Genomic DNA, 20,044 nt, shown 5'->3' with positions numbered 1-20,044 from the left:
ATTAAGAAACCATAATGTAATGTTATCATTGGTGAAAGACATGAACAGTCCAGAGTGGTCCAATTACACTGACACGACAGAATAGAAGAAAGTGGAGCAATTTGGCTGAAGCAGTTTGCTGAGACTCCAAAGATCTGGGAAAAAAAGGTAATATAATTTAAATTTCAAATTATCAGCTCCTAAATGTTTAGGCAACGATTTCGAGAAATGGATAATCCGTGTAGCCAATAACAGGATCAGGAATGTAGAATGTTTCTCTGTTATACTTATTAAGAGGAGCATCGATCTCAAACCTCTGTGGCAGATCTGGATTAGCCAAGAACAAACGTCCATAAGCAATAAGATCTGCATGGTTCTTTGCCACAGCTTCATTGCCGTCTTCTCTGCGATAACCCCCAGCTGCTATAAAAGTGCCGTTGAAAGCTTTCCTCATTGGCAGAAGACTGTCTTGGCATTCTGCTATTTCCCCAACAGTTTTCATTCTGGGCTCAACCATGTGGCAGTACAAAATACCGTATTTATTCAAGGCTTCAACCATATAGAGACCTAGTGCCTTTGGATTTGAGTCTGCTGCTTCCATGTAGTTTGCAAATGGAGAAAGCCTAATCCCAACTTTATCTGCTCCTATCTCATTAGCAACAGCTTCAACAATTTCAAGTGCAAATCGACATCTGTTCTCCAAAGATCCTCCATATTGATCATTTCGATCATTGACTTGGTCTTTTAGAAATTGCTCTATTAGGAAACCATGAGCTCCATGGATCTCAACTCCATCAAAACCTGCATATCAGACAGTGAAGATCAGTACATGAGAAAGGAAAGACTAGTAATTCCAACACTGTCTGGTATGCAAAAAAATTCATAGAATATATCAATAGATGAACTCGTATGGTAGCAAATATGGTAGGTCGCTGGAGGAATGAAATTTTGCAAGCTTCTTTGAGTATAGGTTTTAAATTAGTATATTCTTAAGTATATACAGTTTTCACTTACCCATATAAAATGTTGCTACACATGATCCAACTAGAGAAAAACATGGGTATTATACGTAAGAATTTCAGAGAAGTCTATTTCATAGCTGATAAAATATAGCATGACCAACCGCATGTTTAAAGACAAATATTTTTGTGAAGATAATTTTTCTATCCTAAACAAGACCCTGTGTAACAAATGAAAATTTCCAGATCATCTGCACCTAGAACTGTTGTTGATTTCCTTCTCCATCCCTTGTTCAAGTTATTTTTTCTTAGCTTAAACATTAAAATCAGCCCAAATAAGAAGTGCATCATGTTAAATGACCAACTTTTCTCATTTCCTTTTATGGTTGGACTGATACAATACATTGGTATGAAGGAAAAACTCAACTGGGAATCTGGACTAAAAACTAATGTCAACTTATGTGGATTTCTGTGAGCAAATAAGCTTATGTGCATCTTCCTTGCAATTGACATGTCACTGATGCATCCTTGTTTCATCAAAATGCTAATGACGAGCGATAGATGGATCAATATGACATAAATGGGAAAGGTCAATGCCTAACTATTCATAATTTAAAGAAAAGGACCAAGTTAAAACTCACTCATATTAAATAGAAGTATAGAATTAATTTAGCCAATTTTGAAGATACCCTCAAACTTACCAGCTTCAATTGCATTCTTTGCAGCAAGTCTAAAATCATTGACAATTTGAGGAATTTCATCAGTTCTTAGCCGTCGTGGAGGAGAAAAGTGCCCAACAACAGTACCATCAGACTGAAGTTGAGTTATAGGCTCGTCGGTGGAAGAGATTGGAGCTTGTGAGTTTGGCTGAAAATCTGTACAAATTGCATTAATTAGTTAACAGAGAACCAACTTGTATAATGCCCTAATAGTGAGAAAGGGAATAGGTAATCAAAAAATTGAAAAATATAAAATATCTTTGTTTTTTATTTTATTATTATTATTATTATTATTATTATTATTATTATTATTATTATTTGTTGGGGCGGCTGGATGAAGAGAGGAGTAGAAGAAAGCAAATATATTAACATAGATTAGTGCATGAGAGAGGAAAAATAAGAGATGAGCATGGGAGGAGGTGAGGGGAGGAGAAAGGCACCTCACTAATAGATTAAGAAAACTATAATGTACTGCTATTGTTAGCAAAAGACATGAAACTTTAATCAACTACATTAGCAAACATATGAGCAGTTAATTTAGTACATGAAGGGAAGTGGAAGAAGGAAAAAGAAACGGTCACCAAGGAGACGCCATGAATAAACCTTTGGAAAAAGAAAAGGTCAACAAGCAGATGTCATGAACAAACCTTCATTTTTTTGAAACTATAGAAAAGGAGTACTATGATCATTACAAGATTCCACAAGAAAACATGTGAAGTCCACCATGTGTTCTATGAAACACTGCTCTCTTTAAAGTGTGTTTCCACGTCACAATTTGAGAATTTTTTTCTTGAAAACCCTTGTTTTTCTTTTTTGTGAAAACTTTTCCTGTAGAAGCCCTCTGCCAACTCTTGTGAATTTCATCTTTTTTTCAAAGTCTTCACTTGCTTGACCTTCCATTTTCATTATTAATTTCCCTAAATTGACTAGAGATTATTCCCCTAAGTGACGCTTAGGGAGGTTTAACTCTAATAGCCTCATCTTTTCACCTGAATTCTTGTACTGGGTTTAGCTTTTCAAGGCGGGGTCCTGTGTGAGCACTCATTTTCACAGATCAAACTTAATTTAATTCGTAACTAATATTAAAGAATCCAAATTTTCGATTCGTTCCAAAATACCAAATTTAAAAGAGAAAAAAGACTTTTCAAGTGTCCCAACTAGAAATCTTTAGACACATTTAGAATAAATATTTAAGTCACTACAACTCAAGATATGAATGTAAAAGTCGTCCATTTCCACCAAAATAACATGACGTGCCTTAAATGAAAACTTAGTTCGTACAACAGGTTTGGCAAGCTTGATACATTTGATGTCACCAAAATAAAACTATACATGCCTCAAGTGCATCACATAAAAACACACATAACATGCAAAAACATGGCATGCCATAAAAAAAAGTAAATAAATAAATAATGAAGCTTCCAACCTTCGCACCAATGCCTCACTTGGAACGTTCGAATACTCTAAGGATAAACCTAAGTTAGAAGACGAACCTTCTAAGTGAAAAACTCCCCAAAAACAAAACATTTATATAAAATGTGTGGATGAAAGAAAATGCAAGTTCCTACTCTACAATGCCAATTGTGACAATGTTGGCATGCTTCCGAGAACTTTCTCAACTGATACCCTAAGTGCCTCTTGGAAGGTCTCCAACCACGTTACCTTAGGCCTAAGCACCGTAGAGCAAGGTATCATGACTATATATGATCATGGGTGCAAATGAAAAGCCAAACAAATTACATTTTTTAAAATCGATTTTTCATACAACACGCAAAAAGCCACAAAGGAGGAGTTTTGTGGGTGGGAGAACCTCACCTTGGGGCCTCTTTAATAAAGATCTTGCTTACTCTTCCCAGCTTTCCAACCTCTCCTTGCTGACCTTGGTGGAAGCTTCTTCTTCCTCCTTATGCTCTCTCTCTCCCTCCTCTGCTCTCTCCCTCTCCATCTCCCCTCTCTCACACTTGGATCTCTCTTCTTCCAAGGATTGGAAAACCACTCTCATGACCCATATTTATACCAAACATACTTGAGCACCACTTCCCCTCTTCAGGTAAGGTTTCAAATTTCTTCAAAAGTCCCTTTTCCAATTTGGTGAAAAATCTCTCACCATTTAAAATAAAGGTCAAAGGTCATTTTTTAGGGGGTGGGTTCCAGGCCACCACTTTTTATGTAACATTATACATATATACACGAGAAGAGAGGGAAAAAATAAAAAAAATAAAAAAAAAAAGAAGGGGAAAAAGGAGTTAATGGGGATCAATGGGGGATGGCTTAGAGCAATCCCCTTTGGTGCAAGGGGCCTGCCCCTTTGGTGCAAGGGGCCTGCCCCTTTAGTGCAGCAAGCAGCTGGCAGCCACTCGCTGCTACTCACCAAAATGGCAAGTGGCACATTTTTTTTTTTACTTTAATTTAGTACATGGTGGTTAAATGACCAAATTTCAATAAGTACACATGTTCATCAAGCATATAAGCCAATAAATATACATAGTCCAAGCATATTGAATCTGAACAGAAAACTAGCAATGAAAAGACTTGTGATCCATAACAAGTTTAATTCATGTTTCACAATAAACAAGCTAAGCAAAGGGCTAGAAATTTAGATTGAAATCATTTCTCTTTGTTATCTTTGAAATGTCATCCTCAATGGAATAGAACGAATAAAAGGGGACAAAAAGTCAACAATATACCTGTATTTGTAACTCTTCCCACATGCCAAATTTGACAAAAGAAGGTTCCACCTTTTGCATGAACAGCATCTACTATAGGTTTCCAAGCTTCAACTTGTTCTTTTGTCCATATACCGGATCCATTTGGATGCCTTCACTCAAAAAGAATGCAGTAGTAACAGATAAGATACTTCTGTACTCATGCTTTCAAACAGAGATTTAAATATGAAAACTGCACATCATCCTTCCAACTATCAATAACATAGAACCAGCAAAACCCATAAATATAATTGTTTAACTAACCCTTGTGCAGTATCTGAAACTCCTGTCGCTTCAGAAATGAGAAAACCCCCTTTTGTGGTCCTCTGTGAGTAATATAAGATGGCATGTGGTTGAGGAACATTGTTGTAAGATCTTTGCCTGCCCATTGGTGCCAAGACAATTCTGAAGCAAAAGAAGAGGACCAAGAAAAAAGTTAACTAAAATAAGAACTGAGTTTAATGGCCAAACAATAGTAGAAGAAAAGGACAAGAGAAAAGATTATATTACACATTGAGTTGATTGGTGAAAAAAAGCTATGTAATCTAACAAAGAACCAGCGTGGACTACTACACCATCTTTGTTGTATGGTTGAAAATGTAGGGCAGGAAAGCATCATCATGGGCAAAATATGATTACAGCGGAGATAAAAATGTTACATGAATGTGCAGAAATACAAGAAAAGACAAAATAAGAAACAAGATCATCATAGTAAGATCGTGGTGGCACCTACTGAATATAAGATGCAAGGAGTCACAATTAAAATGGTCTGGACAAGAGAAAAGAAGACCAATAGATGCACTTATGAGATGAAAGAATAAAATGAAGTTAGTTTGTAGCCAAAGAGGGAGAGAAAGATCAAAACTTGGCAGAAACCTCAAACATGAGATAGGATATAATGGTCATACAGAGAATATAGCCATGGATAAAGACAACTGGAAGTTTAGAATTCATGTAAACAAACCCATCTAGTGGGATTAAAGCTTGTGATTATTGTTGTTGTTCTAGGCAATTAGCTTTTAATAATTAGATAACAATAGGTCATTCATGGTTCTGGAGAAACACACATACACACAAGGTAAAGAAAAGGATTCAACAAAGAACAGGAAAATGAATGACTAATAAACTTCAAAAAATCCTTAAAATCTTTAATCCTGATTACAAGTCAACCAGAGTTAGAAAATCTATCGAGCCAGGATCGACTCATGAATTTTACTTGTATTTGAATGTGTGGTATGTCAGTAATAAAATACAAAGATAGGATTTATCAAGTCTATATGGGAAAGGGATATGAAATTTGAAAAAGAAAAAAACACATTGTCCAAATGAAAACAAAGCCACAACTATCAAGAACTTCGAAAGTAAAAATGGAAAAGAAAAAACATTGTACTACAAATTTTGGGATAATCTAGAAAGGGAAGATGCAAGCTTCCCCATTTCTTTGTTTGTTGATAGATATTTGTACTACTACCATTTTGCAGCATAGAGTCGTAGGCTGAGGGTAAATTCATGTCAAACAAAAGTAAATCAGTTAAAAATAGAACATAAGAATAGACCAAAAGAAAAACCAAGTCTATGCCTGAATACTCTATTGAGAAAACATTTCAAATAACTCCAACAAAGTAATAAAATTTAAATACTCAACTCAAAGAAGATGGCAGATGAATGAATTCCACCACTCAAGGGATTTTCTATTTTTAATGGGTTTACTTCTGTGCAAATGAGTGTATGATGCAGCCGTATGAGGGAAAAAAAAAGTAAAACCAAGTCTATGCCTGAATAATCTATTCGAAAATCTTTCATATAACTCTAACAAAGTAACAAAATATATACTTAATTAAAGAAATGCGTGTAAACTCCAAGATCAATTAGGGCTTAAATTAAGAAAAGACGAGGATTTGTATGATATGTGATATAATATATAAAGGTACCTGTGAGAAAGTTGGAAGTTTCCCAACTTGTAAGGGGTGAGAAGGGGAACTGGAGGCGTAGCATGCTTTTCTTCCTCCTGTTTTTCTATCATTTTGTTAGTTTACAGTGGAGATGGAAAACTGCTTCTGGATCTTTGTTAATGGCGAATGAATGAAACGCCCAAAGGCTGGACAGGGTATTTATAGAGAGCGGGGAGAGCCAGCTTCCAACTGCCACCCGGACGGCGGATAGGAAGAACATCGCAGCCCGGCACGGTGGCAGCTGCTGACGCTGCGTCATCGATGACGGGAAGCCGATCGGCAGGGGCAAGACCCCACTGATAGGGTGACTGCGGCTGCGGGTTTTGAATGAACTCAGCTGCCAAATTAATCTTTTCAATCCAACGCAGTGATTAGTCAAATTTGCTGCGGTCACAGCTCACCTCACCGCCCTTCATCACATTTCAAATTCCCGGTCACAGCTCGCCAGCTTTTCCTGCGGCTGGGAATTTGTGTCATATTCGATTTACAGGATCCTTAGCTTATCGTTTTCTAAGATGCTTCAGTTTTTCTACTTAAAAATTATATAAAGATTTAAAGTTGTTTAATGCTTAAATTAATAATATATTTATATAAATATATTTTAAATCGTTATTTATATAATTATATGTTTAATTTTAAAAAATTATTTAAAAAATTAACAAAAAGATTAAAATGGATATCTTATTGAATAATATAAATAAAATTTATAAAAATATTATTTTTTTATAAGAATAAATTATAAATTGATATCCAATTAATAAAAATATACCATTATATGTTAATAAATTATATAAAATTATTAAAAAATATATTAATACAATATTTTGTGTTTAAATTTAAGTTTAATTTATTAAAATGTAATATATATGTTGAGACATTATATAAAATTATTTATTTTTATATTTTATGAATACATATAAAACATAAAAATAAATAGGGAAGGGCAAAGGGATGGAGGCGATGACCGCAATGGAGATGGAGTGCAATGGTTTGTTCCCGAAGATCTCACTAGCATATGACGTTCGAAATGAGGTCATTAAAAATATAGATACAGATGAAAACTCAATTTAAACCATCCACCCTGAATTTCATAAATAACATGATCACAAAAGTATATATACATTTCTTAGAAATACATCATTCTTTTAACTAACTCTTTAGGGTTGAAATGCCCATACATTACAAAATAAAAGGGTAAGAATTTAAAAATGCATCATAATTTATTCTATTTATGCCCTCAGAACACCCCCAAGACCTTTTGGTTGGGAGAACCCTGTACACCTGCCTATATTCAAGCCTTGCTCGATTCGGCCTTTTCTTTGGCCTTACCTTTATCTAGAATAATGATAAAAGAAGCAATAGTGAGCCGCAAGGCTCAACAAATATATAAATATATAGCAAGCAATGAGTGTAAAGAATTGAGACATGAATAATTATGACAAATTGGGATAGAATTTTCTCACAACAATTTATACATTCTCATCACTTACATTTCATTTCATCATGCCTTACCATTAACCACACCATGTGCCAATACAATAATAATATCATACCATTGCATTATGGACCATTGTCCACCCACACTCTAGTTTAACACTAGGCGCGCTTTATGAGTCGAAGCTCCCATAGTAGGCAAGTGTCTGTCGTCTTGCTAGGATATCATTTCCCTCATTTGTAGTCGTGGTTACCGCGCAAAATAATAAGTGCACTACATTTTCATATATGAGAATGCTATGCATATGCCATGCACCACAACCCACAATGATTGATTATAACCAAAATAAACACCCATTATCATGCTTGGAATTACTCATTTTGCCATGGGCAACATAACCATCCATATTCATTAATCAATTATAACATAAAACCCCACAATTTTGCACACATACCCACATAATAGGTTCCCCACCCTCCAAGAATAGCAATTAAGATCATATGTTGGTGAAGGAGCTTATTGAAAGTTCACATGGTGATTTGGAGGTGGATTGGAAGCATTAAAAGAAGAAACAAAAAACTAAAGGAAATAATCAGTCGATAAAATAAAGGAATATGTTGACAGCTAGAATCTAACATAGGCTATCGGTTGATAGATGAACTCAAATCTGTCGATCGGCATAAACTTATTAAGCAATATGTCGATAGATAGATTCAACTTTAGCAATCAATCAACAGATGCAACCAAATCAGTCGACAGATAGCAACGAAAATGACAAGAATGAAGCAAAAATGTGTGCAAAAAACCAGAACCCTTGCATACAACTTAACTCTAACAACAAATTCATCATTCCTTAGAAAAAATGAAGTGAACCAAAACTCCATTCGGTTATTTAAATTGATTTTTCAAGATTTCAGGAAAATTTATATAAGATACAAACAAACAAGTTAAAACCTTTTTTATCAAAGAGATAGGAAATTCATGGATGAAAAGTCAAAAAATGGACAATCAAATGATACTGTGTCGAGAGAAGAATTAAGTTATGCAATTGTAGAGGAAAGGAGAAATATAAAAGCTTACACAAGAATTAAAGAAGAAGAAGATCTTGCTATATAAAAGAAGAAAATAGGAAGTTGCCTTGCTTGATGGAAACAAAAAAGAACTTGCTGAAAAATCTGGATCCCATCATTTGAGGCTCCAAGACAAGAAAGAAATGGAAGAGGAAGAAATGGAAAAGAAGAAGAAGAAGAAGAGAAATTGGGAGCCAAGAAGAAAGAGAAGAAGAAAGGAGAAAAAGTGAAGCATGAGAGGTGGAGTGGCTTGCACGCCAAGCCCACTTGCCCCCCTCTTTCTATTCATTTATTTTCCTTTAAAATTTAGCCCACAAATACAAATAAATACACACACACACCGACAACCCACTTCTCTCAATTATGCCCTCACATTTTGACTTTTTCACACCCATTCCCCTTGACTTTTCAACCATCATGCACTCTTGATTTTTCAACCATATCACAACACATCTCATTTGACTTGGACTCTTCAACTTTAAATGACTTTGACTTTTCCTTAGTCTTTGCATTTTAACCAATCCAATTCAACTCATTAGACTTTCCTCACTTAACTCATTTGACTTTTGAACCCTCACTTTAATATTGTTTTAACAATTCCTTACATAACAATTAGCTTTTTAACTTATTTCCTTTCTCATTGACTTTTCAACAACTTAAATTTCCATTGCCTTGACTTGCCAACTATCACATAAAATCACTTCCCTTTGACTATTTCCTACACATAAATTCCATTCATTTTAGGTTTTTCAACAACACATTAAATATTTCCAACATATAGCTCAAGCAATGCCAAAACATATCACATAATAATAATAAAAACAAAATAACTTTGACTCGATACCGAGTCATTACATGGAGGCGACGATCGTGATGGAGCTAGAGGTGATGACTATGATAGAGATAGAGGCAACGATCGCATGGGGTTGAAGACGACAATGGAGGTGACGAAGAAGATGGAGATGAAGGCAGCAAAAGAAAGAAGGGTAGAGGGATAGAAGTGGTAGCCATGACCAAGATGGAGGCGACAAATGCGATGAGGCGACGATAGGGATGGAGGTGGTGATAGAGGTGATGAAGGAGATGGAGATGGAGGTGGCAGTCACGATGAAGCTAAAGGCAGCTATGGCGATGGTGATAAGGCTAGAGGTGACAATGGAAGTTGTAACGACCCGTTAGGGGGTTTAGGCGTTTTGGGGTATTTTATTATGGGCTCAAAAATTTTTGCTTGAATTAATTGAGGATTTAAAATATATATATTTTTTATTTATGGAATAAAGTGTAAATGGAAATAAGAATTTGGTAGCCCATCCAAATGAGATTCAAAATGTGGGAAAAGTCCAAATGAATTGGGTCATTGAGATATGTTTAGAATTTTAATTATATTATGAATGGGTCTAAGTGTTTTATTACTTAATGTCGGTTTAATGGCATTTTAAATGTTGGTCTAAGTATTTTAATACTTGATGATAATCTGTTTTGATGGCATAAAAATAATGTTGGATTAGTATGAAACTTTCTTCGGGGCATGAGATCATGAATTTAAATGAATGGGCCAAAATTAATTAGTTAATGAGTCCATGGGTTTATCAGGTGGGCTATGTAATAGTTGGGTTGGGTTTGGGCCCAATGGTAAAGGAATTTAAATTTTCATGTGAATAAGAAAAAGAAAAAAAATTAAAATAAAGATGTGTGTCAAATACCAAAAATGCCTAAAAAGATTTTCTGTAATGAGATAAAGGAGGGGCAAATCAGTCTTTTTGGGGGAGGGGGCAGTGCAGCCTGCACTGTTCCTTCTACTTCTTCTTTTTCTGATTTTGGCCAGAACGCATCTCCTATTTCAGGTAATGCATATCCTCTCTTTTCCCTCCTTCACTGTTCCATTGCGATCTCTCTCTCTCTCTCTCTCTTTCGTTGTCATCTTCTTCCTTTTTCTTTTCTTCGTTTGCTCTTCCCTTCATCTGTTGTGTACCCTGTCCCTGTTCTTCTTCTTGAGGTGAGTCAAGGTTCAGGAGAAGCAACCTCGCACTGGTGTTGTCTCTTCTCCATCTACCAGGCAAGTTCTCTTACCCATTTTTATTCCAATACAAGTTCTTCTCTTCATCTATCTCGTCTTTGTCTTCTGTTGAGTTTCTGTGTGGAAGAAATATGTATATTAAACATATTGGTTTGCTACCATTGTTTACTATTATATTATTTTATACACTTAGATCTTTGATTCTCGATGAGTTATAGGTCTAGTTGATGTCTCTAAAGGGGATTTAATCATCCCCATTTCTTTCCAGTGAATGGAATCTTGGTAGGTAAGGATGCAAACCTTCGTTCATTGTATCCGTAGCAACTAACTTATATAGATATATGTATACATATGTTTATATACGCACCACCTCTGCGAATGCGTCAGCCAAAAGAGCAAACCCACCTGTATATATATTAAGTGATGTTCTACCCTTGTGCTTAGTTTTGATGATGAAAAACATATGTTATTAAATCCCTAAGTCATGAATCAAGGTGGTGGTTTTCAACAAAATAAATTTCAAGTGCATTGTTAAAATGAAAACCAAAAAGATTTATGATCTTTTATATTAGTTGGAGATTAGCATAAACAAGTTTTAAGATCTAAAAAGAATCTCCTTAAAATCGTTGGTCAAAACAATTCTAAGGCAAAAGACCAACTAGAACATGTTTTTGAAAGTGTGTTCATTTTAGAAAACTATCTCTTGGTATTTTGATATCTAATATCTCTTGGAAATGAAATGGTTTTGATAAATGTCTATATGAATGGTTTTTGATAAATGTTTATATGAAAATCAATTTCTACTATGTGGATTATATGAATGAGAAAATGAATTTTTAGTATATAAGCTTTGAAGCAAGATATGAAAACTTATAGAAGAAATATTGAGTATGGTTGAGAGTGATTTGAAAAACTTGCTTGTTGAGAGTGATTTGTTTCAAAATATACTTTTGATAATCTCAACTTGCTTTCAAGATAATCAAAATGAGGTTTTAAAAGAATCGAATAAGGATGTATTGAAAATTCAAGTTTTTCTAAAGAATAGTCGACTATCAGGTTCATTCTGTTGTCTATGCTTCAAAATAGTCGACTATTTTTGATGTTCTGTCGACTATTTAAGCATCTGTCGACTATTTTAGCATCTGTCGACTATCGAGTAAAAATAGTCGACTATGCCTTTTGATCTGTCGACTATTTTTGTTCATAAGTTTCAAAAATTTCTTCATATCTCAGCATCTGTCGACTATTGGAATGTGTCTGTCGACTATTGAAATTTTGTGTTATAAAATAGTCGACTATTCGTTTTGTCTGTCGACTATTTCTTGCTTTAGTTATAAAAATAGTCAACTATATATTTCTTCTGTCGACTATTTCTTTTTGCAGAAAGTTCCAACGGCTATTTTTTCAAATCCCAACGGCTCCAAACGGCTATATTTCTCTTCAACTTCGTGGGACACTTATATATACATGTCATAGATGATCAAGAGAAGGCTAATGGACGGAAACGAGATGATCTAGAATTTGGAAATCATTTTATTTGAGCTTACAGTGTTCTCTGTGCTTTCAATTTTATATTTTTCTATGCAAGGCTTCGTTCTATCATTGTAAATCTATTCTTAAGCCTAGTTTTCATTGTGAGAGAACTTGTGACTAAGAGTGTTAACTCTTAGCTTCTCTCTTTCATTTGTATCGTTGTTATTTTCCTAGCTTGTGTAGCTAGAGGGCCCATTTGAGTGGGAGGTTGTAATTCCTAGTTTCGGACTAGAGGACCTACTTGGTTTAAGTAGGGGGTTTTAGTGGATGGTTTGAAAAATCCTTAGTGAGGAGCTAAGGTAGTGGATTAGGCTTGGGTTAAGCCGAACCACTATAAATCATTTGTGTTCTTCTCTTGTGCTTGTGGTTTTATTTCATTTATTATTTCAAGCAATTCAATAATCCCCACTTGCATCGAATTTTCCATCAAAAGGATTTCAAAGTTTTAAATCAAGTTTTTAAAATCACCAATTCACCCCCCCCCTCTTGGTGTGTGCCATAGAACCTACCTGTTCTAACATTAAGTTGTATTCGTTTGGCCATGGAGGCCCTATTCCAAGCAAACCCAACTATATATATATATATATATACGAACAGAAATGGCTCCCCTGTTTCAGCCGAGCCACCCACCTAGATATATATGTATATATATGCATGCGATCAGCTTTATCGCTGTCCCAGCCAAGTAACACTTATATATATATATATACACTTTCAGCTTCTTTTGGATCTCCTATTTCAGCCCAGCGACTCACTTTCATGTATTTATATATATATATATATATATATACGCACACACCCAATTCGCATGCCCAACCCCTATGCATATTTGGAAGCGTGCACACACGCACATATATATATATATGTACATATAATTACCCACACCCAAGCTACTGGATGCTCTACTCAAAGCAAACCCCCTCTTTGCATTCACTTATATATATTCAAAGCCCACATACATAGTCGACAGAGAAAATTCATAGTCGACAGAAGCTTAGGCATAATCGACAAAGCATAGCCCATAGTCGACGATCCATAATCCCATAGTCGACTATCCATAAACCCATAGTCGACTATCCATAAGCCATAGTCAGCTATCCATAAGCCATAGTCAGCTATCCATAAGCCATAGTCGACTATCCGAAATCCATAGTCGACTATCCATAATCCATAGTCGACTATCCATAAGCCCATAGTCGACTATCCGAAATCCATAGTCGACTATCCATAATCCATAGTCGACTATCCATAAGCCCATAGTCAACTATCCATAATGCCATAGTTGACTATCCATAAGCCATAATCGACTATCCGTAATCCATAGTCTGTTAGTATAGGTGCTCTAGACCCAATCAGATTGGAAATGTTGTACACTGACAATTGTAATCATGTTTATTATTTAAATAAGGAGTTGTTCACAAGAAGTCATTCTATTAGTTTTTTGTTGTAATAATCGAATGAAACTAGATAGAAGTCCATATGATGTATATTGTGATTAATCTATAAAGATGTGAGATGATGTATCACAGTTTCTAGACATCATTAAACATCCCAGTCGTAGCAATGTCAAGAATGGACATTAACAATTGCGATAAGACTTGTATGTGCTATGTTTTTGCTATGTGATAGCAATGGGGGTCTCACACCTCACATAGGATACATTGATGAGAGAATTATATTACACGGTAACTATGCTCGTGAAAGGTTATTTGCGGATTATGAATCCTTCTGAATAATTGGGGAGGAATGATGCCTTGCTAGATGCCAATCTTGTCTTATGTGTTCGTACCGATACATTGCCAACATATTCGGAAGCCTAATGAGTCATACGCAATAGTTACGGTCCCTAGCTTAAACCAAGAGAGTGGACGTATGGTTAAGTGGGGCACTTCGACAAGAGGTTGTGCCGTCGTAGGTTCTCAAGGAAAAAGAACAAATAGACGTAATGACGTCGATATAACGAGGAGTCGTCATAATGGAAAGAGTTTCCTAAAATGACAATTGATTAAATTAGGAAGGAGTTTCTAATTTAATAATTTTCTATTTGTTGGAGTGACAAATAAGAAATAAAATATATTTGAGCTTAAGTTAATATTTGGACTAAATTAGATTTGGGCCAAATATTAAATTAAATATTATATTTGGACTAAATTGGATTTGGGCCAAATATTAAAATAAATATTATATTTGGACTAAATTGGATTTGGGCCAAATATTAAATATTATATTTGGACCAAATTAGATTTGAGTTAAATATTAAATATTATATTTGGGCTTGAATTAGATTTGGGGAAAAATATTTTATTTAAACCTATAAAAGGATTTGGGCTATTTAATTATATTTTTAGTTGGACTAGAATAAACCCACTTAAGATTCTAATTAAATTAGAATTAATGGGGTAGCCCAATCCATTAGGGTTTTAGAAACCCTAGGATATTTCTATATAAATATCCCTTTATAGGTTGCCCACAAGTGTAGTGAGTTTTAGTGTTATTTTTTAAGTGTTGGAAAACGTATTGTATTCACTCTTTCCCGTTTCTTTTGGTATCAATTGGAAACGTGGGTGTTCTTTTCCGTCCATACACAAGCCGCGAAAATGAGAAGGAGCTAGCACTCCTATTCTGCTCTCATTACCAACGGACGCGTGCCACGTATCCCGAGTTAGAGGCCAGACGCTTGGACGGCTCGAATCCGTGAACGACTCGATAATCTGAAGGTTAGATTTATTTATTTGTATGTGAATGATTTGATTTCGACGTTGATCCAATCGTCGGGATCGGGATAAGGTTCAAAATTTTTGAACTACGCTGCTTGCTCCGTAGCGATCTTGCTTTACTTTCAAGCATAAAATAAATATAAGTATGGCAACAACTTGTGAGATGAAAATCTTTTTGGGTTGCTATTCTTTATTATGATTGAGATATGAGCATAAATGCAAGTAGTTGTATACTGGAACCAATTAAATGAATTCAAGGAAATTATAAGAAGGGAAAAATAACATATTAAATCTCTAATACTCCCCAAATGTTGAATCAAGCTTTAACCTTAAATAACATCTCCCAAAATTACTTCTAGGTTATAATTTACATCTTAAACGTGAAAAATGTTATGAAGTAAGACATGTTGAATTTATCTGATGATGGAAAAATGCCCGATCTGGGTAAGTGATGTTGAAAGTATGAATATCGTAGAAACAAAACTTGAAATACATATGGTTGTCAAATGCATACATGATGCATACATGTACATGTTACACATATATATGTTTTGCGCACCTATTATTTTGCGCGAAGGGAGAAAGGGTACCCTAGAACACCTGGCGCGGGACGAGGTGGCCATAGCCCGGCAGGTTGGCTCCATATTTATTTGTGAGATTTTATGGAACTTATGCACTTTTGCATGCATCGATTTACGACTTGAGAGCCGGGAAAATTGATATTGATAATGAAATGATGCACTCTTGCATGTATTGATTGATGGCTTACGAGCCTATGAGAATTGATAATGATATTGAAATTTTATGCACATTTGCATAGTGATACTATAACGACCCGAATTTAGATATTCTTGTGTCGTGTTTGAAGGATTGAGTTGATTAGTCTTGATGCTTAATATGTTGTTTTGGTGATAATTTTCTAAGTGTTGGATAAAGGTGAAGTGTGTAAGCTAAGTGATTAAGTTAGATTTTTTGTGTTGGAATTGAATGCATGTGAAAATTGTGGCTTAGATATCCAAATGTAAGCTAGGATATTCGAATGAGAGCTTAGGCATTTGAATGTATGAGTCTTGGGTTTCATTCAGATGATTTTTGTGAGTTTTAGTGGAGAGATTCGAATGATATAGGGATCCATTCGAATGGGGAGTGGAGCATTCGAATGAGGAGCCAAGCAATTCGAATGGCCTATATTTTTGTGTGTGTGTTCTCTTTGCAACCAGATTTCGACCCTGTTTCAGTTTGAATCTCTCAAAGCTCAAAACATGAAAGTTGTAGATATTTCTTTTTTCGTTCCATATCATCTTGAATCACCTTAATCTAAGTTCGGACGAGAGAGTTATGGCCAAAGTTCGAGCAGGTGTCGAAGTTGTCTAGAATCCGATTTGTTAAATCAAAGCCTCACATTCGAATGACTACCCTTCCATTCGAATGAGCCCAATGAAAATTGCAAAATTCATTTGAATGAGGACACTATTGCATTCGAATGAGCTTCCAATTCCTTCAGTAATTCAAGTTACTATTTAAAATTCATTCGAATGTCCCCCTGCCTCATTCGAATGCCACTCTCATAACTTGAAATCTTTCTTTAAATTATTCGAATACACACCATATCATCCGAATATCTTTGCATGGGACCTTATATCTTTAAGAAAGACATCCGAATGGCCTAGGATACATTCGAATGACTCTCTCAACTTTTGAAATTTAACTCCTTGACATTCAAATGCCTCATAACACATTCGGATATCCCTCTCAGCGATACATATATATATATATATATACATTCTGAGTCATTGTTAACTCTAGAAAGTCATAGAAAATTCTAGAATTATGACATAAGAAAGAAATTTTAGAGAAATTATGAAAATAATCGGATGGATAAGTATCACTTTTGGAGAAAATATAAAATAGGAAAATTTTGGGAAAATATATCAACATCTCACACCAGCAACCCGAAATTTCTCTCAAAAGTTTCTTCTTCTTTGCAAACCCTCCTCCTTCTCTCCAACCCCAAGGCCAAATATCACTATCCAAAGAGTTTCTAGCTGCCATCGAGCATCATAGGAAGCTTGAGAAGGCAAGTTCCCTTTCTTCTTTTCTATTCTTTAAAATATAACTCATTGTAAACATGGTAATGGCTTCTAGTAACTTTGAATAGAACTTTAATATATACACTTGGGGGTGATGAGAGGTGAACTATGAGAGTGGTTCAGGAACTTAAATGTGTTGTTGAGATTGAATACAGGGGAAATAAACAAAAAGCTACTACATAAACAGGGGTGTGAGTTTATACGGATGGTTCTTGTCTGTTAATGGATTCCAACTTGGGGAATGTTTTGATAGCTACGTGGGGCTTGTTCTTCCCCACTTTTCTTAAGTAATGGTGAATTTGTTAAGATTTTGCATGGGAAGATTGTCCCTTTCCCTTGCCCTGCCAATGTTTCAAATATTAACCAATTTACTCTGATCTACCCTCGAAGCCTAAGAGTGAAGCCTTCTATATTCTCAGTGACTTATTGTCAATAATAGTCACGAAATGAAATGAGAATAATATTTAAATTCAAATATTACTCACAGTCATGGCGTGTATATTTGGATCCTTGTCACTACATCTCACACCTAAAAATATTTTCTCTTACTATTCATGTTTCTGTGAGTTTAGTGTGAAATTTTCGTACTTCTGGTGCTATTCAATAATTGTGATGTCCATGATTACGAGATTAGAGTAATTGCATCTGAGAGTGTTACTCCCTGTCATGACATGTTTTGATAGCGTGGTAATTGTGCATCATGGGCATGGACTGGCGTGAATATTATTACCATGTAACATGAGTGGACACGAGCATAACATATTGCCATTGTTTCATGTGCACTTGCATGTGGTCATCCTACGTGTTGCATATGCATTGGCAAGATCAGAGATGGTTATGCGCTCTGCGGTTGTGTACCACCGAGATATATCCCCCAAAACCAGTAGGTACTAGCCTGACTGGGGTTACGCTCCTGCGGTGACGACTGAGGGGCACACCTAGAGGTGACGACCCTAGGCGAGATTATATATATGTATGGCTATAGCTGAGTATATGAGATAGGACCTATGGTCCACAGATTATCACAGATTCTCTTGTTGCAGGTATCAGTTACAGGCCGGTATGTATTTTGATACATTTTATATTGTTATGTGAGGCCGTTGGCTAGTTATGTGTTTATCGGCTTTTCTGTGTGTTATGCATAACATTATTATCATGGGTGGGTGTGTGGTCCATGTGTTGTAATCTATCCTTCACATTTAGATGCTTTTTAGATACCACTCACCTTACCCCTATCGTATTACTATCTGCTATGTTCTTCCTTCCTATTTCTTATACTTGCTGAGCTTTGTAGCTCACCTTGTACTCTTCACCATTCCAGGTAAAGTAATGTAATAGTTGGCGAGGGGTCAAGCAGGATGGATGGGTAGTAAGATGTGTGCGCGAGTCTGCTCTCAAATCAAAGGTCTTGGGGAAGTGTGTGGTTAAAGATTGTATAGGTTTTACCTTGTAACATGTAACCTAATTTAGAATTGGGTTGTAACCCCTAAAAGTTTTCCATTTGCATTTTGGGTTCGGTGGCTTACACATGATGTGTAGATATATTCTTTGTTTATTGATGGTTGTCGGTTCTTTTCTTGATACACAATGCTCTCTCTTCTAGGATGCCCGGGGATTAGGGTAGCTGGGAGAGAGGGTGTTACAGATACACGGTAACATGATATATTAAGTTGAATTGATAAATTCATGAATTATGAATCTTGTATATAATCGTGAAGTTCTTGATTACTCTTCTTGGTGTTATCATGTTCTTGGATCCTATATATTGTCCATTGTTTCTCGAACTTGCTGAGCCTTGTGGCTCACTTGATCTTCTTTGCCATTCCAGGTAAAGGAAAGACTATTATTGGGGGTGAGTTCAGTAGGACTACAGTCCAGAGATAGTGGTGTACAGAGACATGTCCTAACTTCAAAGATCCTAGTTAGTGATTTGGTGAGGTTTTATAGTAATGAGAATCTATTATGTTTATTGACATTTGAGCCTCTTATTATTTTGTATGGCCATCGATCCTAGGGTTATGAGATTCTAAAAATGTAATTGAACCTTAATTTAATTTCCACTGCTAGAAATGAAATGAGTTGTTAATTGAGTTCAGTTTTGTTCTATATCATCTCTATAACAACCTTCTTTCGAATATCCTATAGTAAACGGGAATATTCAGATGCGGGTCTTACAAAAGTGACGAAGGAAATAGAGTTGGAGGCAGCAAAAAAGAGAAAGGCAAAGGGATGGAGGGCAAAATTGTAAAATACTTGGTCAACTTTATTTTTCATGTACAATGTTTTGAGAAAAGCTGTGGGGCTTTTCTAAAATGCTATCAAATAGTATTTAACCACAACAGCATTTAAATTCTTTAATTTTTAACAAACATGTAATTAAATAAGTTATGCAACGTTTAAACTTTACTAATAGCTTATAAGCAGTTGAACCGGTAAGCCAAACACTCCCTTATATTAAAAGTAGGTATGAATTTAAACTATGATAAATATGAATAAAAAGTTAAAAATTTTGTGTGGGTGTGGGGAAATGTTTTGACCCATATATATTATTTATAAACAATATTTTTATTTTAATATATATGTTTGTATAACATATAATTAAACTAACACAAGTTAAATTCTTATTTACTCACCAATTAAGCCCAACTCACTATTCATAGATCCACCCATCTATTACTTCAAGAAACTTTTAGCGATGGTTCTCTAATCATTGGAGTAACCTTTAATGGCAGTTTACAAAACCATTAATAAAAATAATTTTACTAGCGGTTGCTTAACTGCTAGTAATTTGTCAGCTACCTTTTATTTTAATTGGAGGTTAAATTACCACCACTATTTTCAGATAGGTTTTTTTTGGAGTTTTTTGAT

The 20,044-nt window shown here is 35.3% G+C and overlaps 1 protein-coding gene across 1 annotated transcript; it reads right to left on the bottom strand.

Annotated features, from left to right (window-relative positions):
* Positions 1-135: 135 nt before the first annotated feature.
* On the bottom strand, positions 136-6,726 carry LOC127808946 (putative 12-oxophytodienoate reductase 11). The gene is made up of 5 exons (XM_052347691.1): positions 6,294-6,726; positions 4,627-4,767; positions 4,345-4,475; positions 1,640-1,813; positions 136-780 (listed from the first exon to the last, which is right to left on the bottom strand). Exons 1-5 carry the CDS (start codon positions 6,383-6,385, stop codon positions 188-190), a joined length of 1,131 nt encoding a protein of 376 aa, XP_052203651.1. The 5' UTR covers positions 6,386-6,726; the 3' UTR covers positions 136-187.
* Between the last annotated feature and the right edge of the window lie 13,318 nt (positions 6,727-20,044).

The sequence above is a fragment of the Diospyros lotus genome, chromosome 8 (genome assembly GCF_014633365.1).
Source record: "Diospyros lotus cultivar Yz01 chromosome 8, ASM1463336v1, whole genome shotgun sequence".
Taxonomy (NCBI): Eukaryota; Viridiplantae; Streptophyta; class Magnoliopsida; order Ericales; family Ebenaceae; genus Diospyros; species Diospyros lotus.
This window is presented reverse-complemented; position numbering and strand designations above follow the sequence as displayed.